At 43.9% G+C, this 14781-nt stretch overlaps 1 protein-coding gene across 1 annotated transcript in view; it reads right to left on the bottom strand.

The window, feature by feature from the left end:
• LOC110255845 (multidrug resistance-associated protein 4-like) overlaps positions 1-14781 on the bottom strand; it is a 131054-nt gene that overhangs the window by 97453 nt on the left and 18820 nt on the right. The window contains 6 exon segments of the mRNA XM_021065788.1: positions 4308-4557; positions 5973-6048; positions 6051-6097; positions 7659-7822; positions 8862-8951; positions 14222-14446. Of these exon segments, the coding sequence (XP_020921447.1) occupies positions 4308-4557; positions 5973-6048; positions 6051-6097; positions 7659-7822; positions 8862-8951; positions 14222-14446 (852 nt within the window).

Below are 14781 nucleotides of genomic sequence, written 5' to 3'. Positions count from 1 at the left end.
GGTTCCCAGGCTAGGGGTCTAATCGGAGCTGTAGCCACCAGCCTACACCACAGCTCACAGCAATGTTGGATCCTTAACCCATTGAGTGAGGCCAGGGAACGAACCACCAACCTCATGGTTCCTAGTTGGATTCATTAACCACTGCACCATGACAGGAACTCCACAGGTATCTTATTCAATGAAAGTTTTGTCCAGATAGATGCCCACGAGTTGGATTGCTGGGTCATATGGTAGTTCTATAGTTTTCTGAGGCATCTCCATATTTTCCATAGTGGCTGTACCAATTCACATTCCCACCAACAGTGGAGGAGGGTGCCCTTTTCTCCACACCTCTCCAGCATTTGTTATTTGTTGACTTGTTAAAGATAGCCATTCTGACCAGGGTGAGGTGGTACCTCAGAGCAGCTCTGATTTGCATTTCTCTAATAATCAGTGATGTTGTGCATATTTTCTTGTGCCTTTTGGCCATCTGTATATCTTCCTTGGAGAAATGTCTATTAAGGTCTTCAGCCTTAATAGAATACTACTGGAATAGTACTCAACCTTATTCAGCCTCCTTTTTTCAACTGGGTTGTTGGTTTTTTTGGTGTTGAGTTGTATAAGTGGTTTTTATATTTCAGAGATTAAGACCTTGTCAGTTGCATCATTTGAAATTACTTTCTCCAATTAATTCCATAGATTATCTTTTTGTTTTGTTTTCTTTGTTGTTGTTGTTGTTTTCCTTTGCTGTGCAAAAGCTTTTAAGTCTGATTAGGTCCCATTGATTTATTTTTGTTTTTAATTTCTATTGCCTTGGGAGGCTCACTTAAAAAAAAGCATTTGTACAGTGGATGTCAGAGAATGTTTTGCCTGTGTTCTCCTCTAGAGTTTTATAGTGTCTTGCCTGAAATGTTTAAGCTTTTAATCCATTTTGAATTTATTATTGTGCATGCTGTGAGGGTGTGTTCTACTTTCACTGATTTACATGCAGTCGTCCAGGTTTCTCAGCACCACCTGCTGAAAAGACTGTCTTACCCATTTTATATTCTTGCCTACTTTGTCAAAGATTAATTGACCATAGGTGTCTGGGTTTATTTCTAGGTTCTTTAATCTGTTCCATTGGTCTGTACGTCTGTTTCAGTACAAGTACCACACTGTCTTGATTACTGTAGCTTTGTAAAATTGCCTGAAGTCTGGGAAAGTTATGCCTCAGGCTTGGTTTTTGTTCCTCGGGATTGCTTGGGCAATTCTGGGTCTTTTATGGTTCCATATAAATGTTCAGATTCTTTGTTCTAGTTCTGCGAAAAATTACATGTGTATTTTGATAGGGATTGCACTGAATCTGTCGATTGGGTTGGCTAGAATGGCCATTTTAACAATATTAATTCTTCCAATCCAGAAAATGGAATATCTTTCCACTTTCTTTAATCCTTTTTAATTTCCTTGATTAAGGTTTTATAGTTCTTAGCATATAGGTCTTTCCCCTCCTTGGTCAGGTTTATTCGTAGATATTTAATTTTAGGGGGTGCAACTTTAAAAGGTATTGCATTTTTGTATTCCTTTTCTAATATCTCGTTATGAGTATACAGAAATGCAACTGATTTCTGAATATTAATCTTATATCCTGCTACTTTGCTGAATTTGATGATCAGTTTGAATAGTTTTTGTGTGGAGTCCTTAGAATTTTCTCTATATAGTATCATTTCATCTGCATAGAGTGACAATTTTACCTCTTCTCTTCCAATTTGGATACGTTTTATTTCTTTTGATTGTCAGATTGCTGGGGGTATAAGGACTTCCAATACTATGTTGAATAAAACTGGTGAGAGTGGGCATCCCTGTCTTGTTCCAGATTTTAGTGGGAAAGCTTTCAGCTTTTCTCCATTGGGTGTTAATATTGGCTATGGATTCGTCATAAATGTAAAGCCTCATGGTTTTAATCTTCTTTTATTTCATATGACCAGCAAGACAGTTAACCAAGTAAGCAAGACAGTTAACCAAGTAAGACTGAGAGTTTCTAATTATCTGCAAGGTCCCAGAGCCCAGCCCAGGAGACAGGCCAGCAGATCTGCATGAACACAGACTGCACATGCCAAGCTCCTATCTTCAGAGGCAGGTCTACCAAGTCTAGTTGGGCAGGTCTGAGATACACAGACAAACACACAGAACAAGGGGACGATTCAGATCTATTCGCACTCTGGATAAAGACCAGTCCCCAGGGTTGAGACCCCTGCCCCTTCCAGGGCCCAATGTCCCAGAAATGCCTGACTCCTGTCTGCTCCCTGCTCTACATTTCTCTGGCTTCTAGTAAAGTTTGGCCCACCCTGGGCCTCTGCACGGTCCCAGCTGTTTCCTGCACTGCTATTTTAGTCAATCAAGTATTTATTTGATGCCCATGCTGAGTCCAACATAGGCCATGGACTATGATAAAGAACTAGGAGATAGAGTCTGCTGTCAGGGGGCTGAGAACACTCCTGGGGAGTCAGGATCACCCCACGTGACATGTGCTCGGTGGTGCGGTGCCCATCGATGGAAGTCTTAGATCAGCATGAATGAAAGTGTTGTGAGGGGTCATGGGGCTATGGGAGGCCTATGGGAGCAGCATTTGCTTAAATCAAGAACAGAAGAGAGGGCAGACAAGGGGGGCCAGACTGAGAGAGCAAAGACCCCAAAGTGGGGATCAACATGGCATGTCATGGAGAGAACCCTCCCTCTCCCCACCCCTACCAGAGTGGACGGTCATGTGCTGGGAAACAGAGCAGCCAGTGGAGCCTAGAGTTTAAAATTTTGATGTTTCAGGCATCATGAAAACTTTGAAGGTCTTCAGAGTAAGACTAGATGATGGAAACCACACCTAAGGAGAGAGTCCACATTCCAGAAGGTACTAGGAAAGCAGTGTGACAATGGCTGGGAAACCAGGCTTTGGGCAGAACCCTAGTTCTGTCGTTTACAAGCTATATGAGGACGGATGCGCTACTTCACCTGTTATAGGAACCTGTTTCCTGATCTGTAAAGTAGGGGCACTAATGCTTATCTCATTCAACTGCTGTCTGGATTTAATGAGATGATGAGTAAAGGCTTCAAGAGCACCTGGACCACACGGCAAGCCCGGGTGGTAGTGATGGAAGACAGCGGCTGTGGCAATAAGAAAACAGCAACATCGCAGCACAGTACACATGGGCAGTCACCATCTGGACAATTTAGTGTCACTGAGAATGTCACCATGGTCCAGGGACATTCCTAAATGCCCTCTTTCTGGATATGAAAGGCATGAAAAGAAATTTTATTGAACTGCATGACCATCCCTTAAAGCCCCGTCAGAGAGAATGATGAACTTGGGGGACCAGAGCTGACCCCATTTGACTCATCTGTTTATAAGTAGTAGTTTTTTTACATTATGGTATAGAAACAATCACACACACAAAAAAAAATCTCAGCTTTCATGACAAGGCCCAAAGATAAAACATAATCACACCCTGAGCTATCTGACTTCACTAGAGATGTATTACTAGCATCCATCACAGTGGACAAAGTAGGAACAAAACAAATCAGATTTTTTCTATGAAGCCCAGACACTCAAGCTCATGCCCAGGCAGCTCCCAGAGACCATTTATCCTCATTTGAGACCTAATCATCAGCACACAAATACTAGAGCACCTGCGGGGAGCCAGGCCCTTGTCTTGATGATGTAAATTATTTGTCCCCGGTATTTAGGGACAGTTAGGAAAAGGAGACAGTGGGGATGGTGAGATCACACCTGTGAAAGGAAGAGGCAGCTGGAGAGGCTCAAGCAGAAAGGGAAAAGAGGACAGGGACGAGGAGGCAGATCCAAAAGGCGAGCTCAGCCCTCCACAAGCAAGGCATCCACAGAGCCAAGAACCCACTGGAGACACAGAACTAACGGAGGCTGAGCCCTTCGTCCTGCCCAGGAGCAGGGACTGCTCAGCAAGCTCCTTCCCTCCCGGCCCAGAGAGAGTCCTGCTCCCCAGGACTGCGCCCTGACACTACCCAGTCATTCGCGTCAGCACAGACGATGGATCTGTTTGCTGCTCCTGCTCTGAATATTTTAATCGCCTGCCATCGTCACTGCTCACCCAGAGCCTGAGCTGTTACTGTTCCTCCTGCCCAGAAATGAGCAGGAACCTTACGGACCTGTAACGACTCCACCTAAGATGACAGGGGAGGACACAGGACATTGTGGAACCACGACCAGCTCTGGCACTGAGAGAGTTAAATCTCACCTAACTAGACCAGTGACGTCCAAATAAAAGAAGCAATTTTATGTAAAATCCACCTACAACTAACACTTAAAAAACCTGTCACCAAACCTTGATTCTTCGGATGCTGACGACCGCCTCGGACACCTTCTCGACGGCCATGGGGAAGTGGAGGGTGCCCGTCAACCGCAGAGCCTCGAACAGTGTCACCACCACAAACACTTGGCTGGCTGTGATCACGTTGCCAAGGAGCACAATGGTGATGAAGGTGACAAAAACCATGATTTTGCTCAGAGCAAAAAATGAGGCCAAATTCAGTCCTCTAAGGTAGGAACTTCTCAGAATCTTGGAAACTTCCTTCCTGGAAAAGAGAGGAGGAAACAGGTTTTAAAGAAGCATCAACAGTCAAGTCATGAATTCCAGAGCCTTGTGGGGGGGGCCCTTTTCAAGAGGGTGGACATGGATTAAGAGAAACCACCCTCACAGCATGGAGACACTACACAGTGCACACCTGGGGGTCTGCCCGACACAAGGACCACACACCTCATCACCCCATCTTGCTTCCAAATAAAGGAAGGCTTAAGCTCACACTTTTAAACATTCTGGGTCAATGAGACCAAGTTGGAACATTCATTCAGCAAGCACTGGGAACCACAAGTCCTGCACTGGCTCCTCACTGCTGACAGAGACACAGCCCAGCCCCTCCAGGAGCTCATGAACTCATGGGGGAAAAGAAGCAGCAACCCCAAGCCTGGGAGACACCGAGACACTCGACAGAGGCAGCCAGCACGGCCCCCACAGCACAGAGCAGAGCCTGGAACCCGGAGTCGTGGAGTCATGGCGAGTTGCACATGCATGGAACCTGAGAAGACGAGCTGGCGTCAGTCAGGCCTGGCGGAGGCCAGAGAAGAAGGAAGACGAGAGTGTGTTCCAGGCAGAGGGAGGGGCACCCACGAGGGTGCAGAGGTGAGAGGTGACAGGGCACTGCGGAGAGGTATAAGCCCCTTGAGCTGGAGTATAAGCTCTCATCAGACACTTACATGAAAGGTGGGGAAAATTCTACACACATAAAGCAAAGCAAAAAGAACAGTATTTCATGGCTCTGGAATGAAGAAGACTGATCAGCAAAATTTGGGCTGAAACAGGTATATCCAACATCTATAATCGCCCCCATTTGTGGTACATTAACTTAAATGACAGTTTTAGTTTAAACATCATCATCTTGCAGTTCTTGTTGTGCCTCCATGGTAACGACCCCCACTAGTATCCATGAGGATGCGGGTTCATCCCTGGTCCCACTCAGTGGGTTAAAGATCCGGCACTGCCAAAAACTACGGTGTAGCTTCAGATGTGTCTTGGATCTGGCGTTGCTGTGGCACAGGCAGGTAGATTCAGTTCCAATTCCACCCTGGGCCTGGGAACTTCCATTTGCCCTGGCTGCAGCCCTAAATAAATAAACAAACAAACAAACAAACATCAATCTCAAACACTAACATCTTAGAACCATTACTCATTTGAGATTTGCAGTACTAAGAAATATTTGGAATTTCATTTCTGCATAAGTGAGAAGCAGATAGATTTTTCCTTTAAGGAGAACGTAAAAAGGAAGAGCAGGTTAAAATAATGTCTCCACTATTCTATTAACCACACGGCCACATGTGGAGGGTGGATAGTATTTAAATTCACCTTAATGTGAAAACTCGTAAGATTTCTAAATTCATTCAGTAAAAATGGGGGGGGAGTACAAAAATATGGGTGACATGCAGTAAAACTTACCTTCTCAATCTGGCAATAAGATCCGCAAGTGACTTTTCCCAAGTGTACATTTTTACTGTTCTGATGCCAGTTATACTTCACTCACAGACCTGATCCTGTCATCTGTGTAAGCTGCAGTCTTACTCCTAAGGGGACAGACATGAGAGGTGAGCTTAGTGACCACAGCCCAACTTTCTGTAGCAGCAGCAGCAGGGGGCACAGGGAGGGACCAGGAATCACGTGATTCCCTGCAGCCCTTTGTGCTGATGTCACAGGCAGGTCCTACTCAAAGTACAAATGGAGAAAGACTTCAATGAGCCAACCCTCCAGCGCGATTCAACAAGCACCTTGGAGAACTTGCAGGATCGCTACGGAAGACCTGAAATGAGTCGGATACAAACCGTCTCCACAAGGAGGTCACAGTTGGGCAGGAAAGACAGAAAGGAATCTAACAGGAAGACAGGCTGTGCTGTCATAACAGAGGAGTGAAGAGTGGGGAGCAGAAAAGATGGGGCTGTTATTTCTAAAGGGAAAGGAGAGCAAGAATATCCTCAGAGACCCTTTAGCACTGGAACAGGCCCACAAAGGATAAGGAACATCTCTCCACTGAAGAGATGGGAAAGGAAATCCCAAGAAGAGAAGAATAACACACAGAAATGTACCAAAACCACCACCACAACTCAATGTTCATCACCGGACACCCTGGACAATGACCCACCTCTAACCCTCGAGGACCCACTTCAGGACTAACTCATCACCATCAGATCTTTCTTCATCATCAGACACTTTTCTATCCCATATGCTGCTGGGAATGGGGGGCTTTAACAAAGAGATAATTAAGACTGACCTTGCCCTTGAATGCTGCTAATTTAATGGAGACACTGAATTAAAGTAAGACATGGGGGTTCCAGCTGTGGCTCAGTTGGTCACAAACCCACCTAGTATCTATGAGGATGCGGGTTCGACCCCTGGCCTTGCTCAGTAGGTTAAGGATCTGGTGTTGCCATGAGCTGTGGTGTAGGTCACAGACGCAGCTCCAATTTGACCCCTAGCCTGGGAACTTCCATATGCCACAGGTGTGGCCCTAAAAAGAAAAAGAAAATAAGAACTAGACTTCCCACTGTGGTGCAGCAGGATCAGTAGCATCTTGGGAGCAATGGGACACACAATTGATCCCCAGCCCAGCACAGTGTATTAATTATCCACCCTGCCACAGCTACAGCTTAGGTCACAACTGCAGCTTAGATCTGATCCTTGGCCCAGGAATTCCATAGGCTGCAGGGTGGCCAAAGAAGAAAAAAAAGTAAAACAAACAAACAAAAAAATTAAGTCACAAACATGCATACACGAAAATGATTCTAATACAAGCATAACAAAAATATATGCAGCTAGATATGGGCCAGTAAGATTATTACTATTTTTAGCAATGTTTAAATAACTCTGACATGAGTAAATTCTGCTGTAGGACACTCTACCTATTCAGGTGGGATGCCAGGAAGAGCCATGAATGCCTTCGCTTTTCCCACTTCAAGTTCAGCCTTCAACTTAAGGCTGGAGCCTCCCTCCCCTGGCTAAGCCTGAAGAGGCTACAACACACACAAAGAGAGCAGAGAAGGTATTTATCTTGTTTTTAAACAAACGCATTGAGCAAACTTTGAATGTTTCCAACTCTATGTCACCTGTTTTTTAACCCTGTGTTTCTCTTACCGGAGTGATGAAAACAACTTCCCGATGCAGCTTTGCAAAAGCAGGAGAAGAATTAGAACCGCCATCCCCGCAAGACACGATATTCCTACTTCCATCCAGAGCAGGGCGGTCACCGCGACAGCCTGCAGAGGCCCCACCCACAGAAAGTGCAGGAACATCGTCACCTTAAAAGGAGAAGACAAGGACCTCTTAGGACTATATCAAAACACAACCCGTAAGGACACAGTAGAGAAACTGTCTGCTCTGAAGGGACAGACAGCAACCTAAACAGAAATGATCACAGCAGGTTTTCCGCCTGCTAATAAAGCAGAGATCCAAGCCTCCGCCCCACATGAAGCTGCTCCAGGTCAGCCCAGAGCCCACAACAGGGAGACCAGAGCAGCAGCACTGGAAGCAAGATGCTGATTTTGTCTAAAGACCACAGATGAGCTCAGGGCTTCCCCAAACTCTCTCTGCCCCAAAACTCAGCCCCCATCCCTCCCCGACACACACAAAACCTATATTATAGTACCTACCACACTCTCCAATACTTGTGTATTTACCCCCCTGACACGCTGGGGCTTCTCCAGGGAAGAAACGGAATCTTACTCATCCCTGAGACTGAATAGGGGCCTTATGTCATGTTTGATGAATGAATAACTGAAAGAGAAGTGGTCTAGTGCAATACAGATCTGACTAACAGCTACCACGCCCTGGATAATGTGATCTATTCATAAGGTAAGTGTAAGAGAGTGTGGGACAGTCGACAGCAGGCTGTGTCTGGCTGGGACCCCCCCCCCCCCGCCCATCTGGCATGATTCCCGAAGGCTCCCTGGGCAGCAGGCACTGAACAGGGCACAGGGGGAGGAACAATCCCTGCCCCAGCCCACACCACCTGATCGAGGAGCAGACAGTCCGACAGCAACAGCAGCACAATGTGCCAGGAAGGGCCCTCCAGGGGGACCCTCAGGGACAGTAACCAGGCTGGGTAGGACCACGGCTGCCTGTTTATTATTAGGACAACAAAGCTCTCACCTCCAGGACAACACACAGTGTTACATCTAAGCTGCACACAGAAGAAATCAGTGGTGGATCGATAAAAACATCCCTTGTCTTAGGTCCCCTAAAGAATCCTGGCCAACACCCAACATGGTGCCTGGTGTCCAATAAGCTAAACCCGTTAGAAGGACAGGAAATGGAAACCATCCCTCAGGTACAGCTCACCTGGTCAAATCTGTTCACATCATTGGACAGCAGATTGACTATCTGGCCAGTGCTGGTCTCCCTTGTGGCCGAGTTGCTCAGGCAAAGTGCCTGAAATGAGAGAAGGGAACAGAGAACTGGATTCCTATGGTGACACCAAGTCACTCTGAGGTCACAGCAAAAGGGAGCGTGTTTTCATGGGCTCTTGAGTCGTGTCAAGAGGAGCAGGATGACCCCGGACAGCAGGGCTTGGACTTTTTTTTGGCTCGCCCACAGCATGGGGAAGTGCTTGGGTCAGGGATCAAAGCCAAGCTGCTGCAGTGACACCACCAGATCCTTACCCTCTGTGCCACAAGGGAACTCCCATCCACAGCCTCTTTAATGTGGTGGCAGCCACACCCTCAGCGACAGTAAAGGGAGAATAGGAGGTAGAAGCAACCCCCCCACCCTGATTGTTGATGACTTTGGACACACCCACATATAAAGGATACAGGTTTAGACTTAGGAGTCAACTAAAGTAAATCTGAGACACGGTTAAGTCAAGGATAATTTAGGAGGTGGAATTAACATCCACTCACTCCTGTACACAAGAGAGAAACTGGAGCTCCAGCTGTGGTGCAACAGGATCAGCAGTGTCTCTACAGCACCAGGATGTGAGTGTGATTCCCTGCCTGGCACAGTGGGTTAAAGGAACTGGCAATGCCACAGCTGCCACATACATCACAAATGTGGTTCAGATCTGATCCCTGGCCTGGGAACCCCATATGCCTTGGGGCAGCCAAAAAACTTAAAATTCAAAAATAAAAGAGATAACTAAGAAGGACCTACTGTAAACCACAGGGAAATCTACTCAATACTCTGTAATAACCTGTATAGAGAAGAAATCTGAAAAAGATTGGAGACATAAATAACTGATTCACTTTGTTGAGCACCTGGGACTAACACAACATTGTAAGTCAACTATGCTCAAAATTTTTTAAAAAAACAAACACAAACACTACTTCTGTTGGGGGGAACCTGTGTTCTTAATGCCAGTCTGTTGGCTTTACAGAAAACACAGCCTGTGCAGCACAATCTACTTACTTGGTTAAAAGTTCTAACAAAGCGCCCTAGAGATCTGAGGACCCTGAACAGACACCATGAGCTGTTTCAACAGATGCCAACTGGACCCGCTGATCCAAACAAAATGTCAAGTTCATAAAAATCTTATTTAGTCCTGAAGGTAACAAAAAAAAAAATCAACAATCAGGTAGGAATGTGAAATGATGTAGCCGTGATGGAAGAGAATATACAAATTCTGCCAAAAACTGAACATAAAGTCAGCAGATAATCCAGCAATTCCACTTCTGGGGATGTACTCAAAAGGACTGAAAGCACAAACTTGAACATATTTTTTGTACACCCATGTTCACAGCAGCCTTGTTCACAACAGACAAATCGTGGAAACAACTCAAATGTCCTCTGACCACATGAACGGATACTCAGAATGCTGTATATACTGATCATGGAATACTATTCAGCCTTAACAAGGAATTCTGATACCTGCTACATCATGAATGAACCTTGAAGACATGGTTCTTACATGACATAAGCCAGACACAAAATGACAAACACTGTTTGATTCCACTTATATGAGGCACCAAGAGCAGCCAAATTTACAGAGAGAAGCAGCAGAATGGTGATGGCTCTGGGGGAGGGGACTGGGGGGTGAATGTTTAATGGGCACAGGGATTCAGTCTGGGAAGAAGAAAAGTTCTGGAGATGCACACGGTGACGGTTGGACCACAGCATGAATGCACCTAATGTCACTGAACAGCGCACTTAAGGAGTTGAGACGGTAAATGTCATGCTGTGTATATTTTAGCACAATAAAAAAAATCAATGACCAAAAACCAAAAGTAATTTTATCAAAGCTGTGGAACAGTAAATAAATGACAAGTCATTTTTATATATGATACAGCCCTCAGAGTCATTTCAAATTCAGCTGAAGAGAGCACTAAAATGCTGAATGGGCCACAGTGGGAAGCTGGCAGATGTGCAGCCTTAGCGATCACCTTTAAAAGGGCCCAAGCCAGAGTTGCTGTTGTGGCTCAGAGGGTCAAGAACCCAACACAGTATCCATGAGTATGTGGGTTCGATCCCTGGCCTTGCTCACTGGGTTAAGGATCCAGCATTGCCACCAGCTGTTGCACAGAATCGGCTCAGATCTGGTGTCACTGTGGCTGTGGCCAGGCCCTGGGCTCACAGGGCCACAAAATGGATGAGTCTCTGCTCCAGGAGAGAAGAGGAGGAAACAGATGTCATTTGGCTGACAAGAATAATCCCAAGAAACAAAAGCTCCAGGAAAGTACCAACTACGGGAAAGAAATTAAATTTTCCATTTAAATTGTTTGGTTTTAGCTTTCAATAAGGATTTTACTTGTTAACAAAAATTCATGTATTTAAGGTGTGCAGTGTGATGTTTCATATAAATACACAATGGGAAAAGATTACTGTAATAAAACCACCTAACACATCCATCAGCACACGCTGTTATCCTCTTTTATGTGAGGGGAGAGCACTTACCACCTACTTTCTCAGCAAATTTCAGGCATACAGTACAGTTAAATAAGATTTTTTTTTTTTTAAGTAAAGGAGAACATCCCAGGGCAAAAACGTATCCAGCATCAAGTTTATAAAAGCGTTTCAATTAATGACATGGTGTATCTGTGTCAATTTCTTTGTAAAGACATCTAAAATCCTAACTCCTTTTATACTAGTTAAGATCAGGGTTAACTATGGAATGTTATAGCGTTTCTCATTACAAAATCACTGAACACATCAGATCAGGTATCATTAAAAGTGTTACAATGCATACTCAAGAAAAAAGGAATACTGTATTAAGAAAATAACTTGACATGCACAAAAATAAACTCAAAATGGCTTAAAAACTTAAACTTGAGACAAGACACCAACACCTCGAAGACAACATAGGCAAAACATTCTCCGATATCAACCTTATAAATGTTTTCTAGGTCAGTCTCCCAATGCAACAGAAATAAAAGCAAAAATAAACCAATGGGACCTAATCAAACTGACAAGCTTTTGCACAGCAAAGGAAACCATAAAGACAACAAAAAGACAGCTTACACAATGGGAGAAAATAGTTTCAAATGATGAACTGACAAGGCTTAATCTCGAAAATATACAAACAACATACAACTCAATAGCAAAAAAGCCAACAACCCACGTGAAATTTGGGCAAAAGACCTGAATAGACATTTCTCCAAAGAAGATATACACATGGCCAAAAAGCACATGAAAAAATGCTCAACATCCCTGATTATTAAAGAAATGCAAATCAAATCTACTATGAGGTACCACCTCACACCAGTCAGAATGGCCATCATAATAAGACCACAAATAACAAATGCTGGAGAGGGTGTGGAGAAAAGGGAACCCTCCTGCAGTGTTGGTGGGAATGCAGATTCGTACAACCACTGTGGAAAACAGTATAGAGGTACCTTAGAAAACTATATGCAGAACTTCATATGACCCAGAAATCCCACTCTTAGGCATATATCTGGACAAAACGTTCCTTGAAAAAGACACATGTACCCACATGTTCATTGCAGCATTATTCACAATAGCCAAGACATGGAAAAACCATGTTCATTGCAGATGAGTGGATTAAGAAGAAGTGGTATGTATACACAACTGAATACTACTCAGCCATAAAAAAGAACAAAATAATGCCATTTGCAGCAACAGGGATGGAACTAGACACTCTCAGACTGAGTGAAATAAGTCAGAAAGGGAAAGACAAATACCATAGGATACCACTTATATCTGGAATCTAATATCCAGCACAAATGAACCTCTCCACAGAAAAGAAAATCATGGTCATGGAGAACAGACTTGTGGTTGCCAAGTGGGGAGGGAGTGGGGTGGACTGAAATCTGGGGGTTCATAGATGCAAACTATGGCCTTTGGATTGGATAAGCAATGAGATCCTATTGTGTAGCGCTGGGAACTGTATCTAGTCACTGATGATGAAGCATGATAATGTGAGAAAAAGAAGACAAATATGTATGTGCGACTGGGTCACCTTGCTGAGAGTAGAAAATCGATAGAACAGTGTAAACCAGCTATAATGGAAAAAATAAAAATAATTATTAAAAAAAGAAAATAACTTGGATGAATAGCAACAAATTCTCTCCAAAATTACTAAAAATGATGCAAAATTTCAAGTTTCATCCCAAACAGTCACTATTTTTTTAATACTACTAAAAGCAATCATAGCTATAGAATATAGTGAGGGAGTCTGTATTCACAACAGATCTCATTTATATTATTCTTTAGTTAATGCAATTATGTTGAACAGGCAGTTATATTAAATGTCATTTAAAGATAGAATCATACCCTTCCCCAAAACATTCTTTTCTACTAGATTTCATTTTATAGATTCAATCACCGACGTTCACTTTAAATACAAGTTTCATGTAAACAAAGGTTTTAATGAACACCAAAAACAAAATTTCCATAAACACCACTATCAAATTTAGGCATGAAAACACTGAAAATCAATTTGATATTTTTATTTCTTTTTCTTCTTTTTTCTTTTTACGCCACACCTACAGCACATAGAGGTCAAATCAGAGCTGCAGCTTCAGCCTACACCATAACCCCAGAAATACCAGATCCAAGCTGCATCTGCAACCTACACCGCAGCTTGCGACAACGCCAGATACTTAACCCACTGAGCAAGACCAGGGATCAGACCTGCAGCCTCATGGATACTAATCAGGTTCTTATCCCACTGAGCTACTATGGGCACTCCAACGCCATACTTTTAATACTTACTTTCAAATTATATTTTGTTACAAATTCAGTGGGTACCATGCAACAATGTGTGGCTAAAAGCTATCAAAGGCAGCCCTGACCTGATCTCAATACAAAACTTTTCATTATTTGCTGGTAAAATTAGGTTAAACAATAACAAAATTGCCTTAAGGCAAATAGCAAGCTTCTCTAATAACGGGTAAATGATCCCAGTTACAATTTTTTTTTTTTTTGGTCTTTTTGTCTCTTTTAGGGCCACACCCACAGCATATGGAAGTTCCAGGCTCGGGTCCAATCGCAGCTGTAGCCACTGGCCTATGCCAGAGGCACAGCAACGCCAGATCCGAGCTGCAACCTATACCATAGCTCACAGCAACACCAGATCCTTAAACCACTGAGCGGGGCCAGGGATTGAACCTGTGTTCTCATGAATGCTAGTCAGGTTCACTGACTGTTGAGCCATGACAGGAACTCCCAAAACTGTTCATTTACAGAGAACTTTCCCAAAATACCTCTGATGCTTCAGAGGAAGTACACGCTTTGGTGACAATGACACTTACCTTGCGGTAAATCATGTGGCACACGGCTACCCTCAGCCTCATCCCCACACGCTGAATGTGATAGAAGTACAAGTGGTGCAGAAAGGCCCAGGTGAGCACGCAGACGCTCAGCCCTGTGGCGTAGGCCAAGGCTTCGTGGAAGGCGGCAGAATCACTGGGATCATAGTATTCCAAATAACTAATAATTTTCCCCAAAAGGACAGGCTGAACTATTCTGGTGCCTTCCTGAAAGAAAAAAGTCATATTGAGAAATTCAAGGCATACTGGTTTTTCTTAACACAAGCTGTACTTTTGTTATTAATGTATCAAAAAGACACTTTGACAATATGCTACATTCATAGCTAATCTAGGGAAAAAAATATGCAGATCTGCTATCTTCTATGAGACAAGCAGAAGGCAGTTTTAACCTCAAACCAATTTTTTACATTCAAAGACGATGAAGCCTTAGTACACTGTGCTCAGTACACTGGGGATGCCCAATAAATACCATAACCAGTGCTTTAGAACACACTTGACAAAATACCAAGTGAGTCTTGGCCTAAGATGAAGACGGAAAAAGG

The sequence above is a fragment of the Sus scrofa genome, chromosome 11 (assembly GCF_000003025.6).
Source record: "Sus scrofa isolate TJ Tabasco breed Duroc chromosome 11, Sscrofa11.1, whole genome shotgun sequence".
Lineage (NCBI taxonomy): Eukaryota > Metazoa > Chordata > Mammalia > Artiodactyla > Suidae > Sus > Sus scrofa.
The sequence above is the reverse complement of the archived record's forward strand: the minus strand, read 5'-3'. Positions and strand labels throughout refer to the sequence as shown.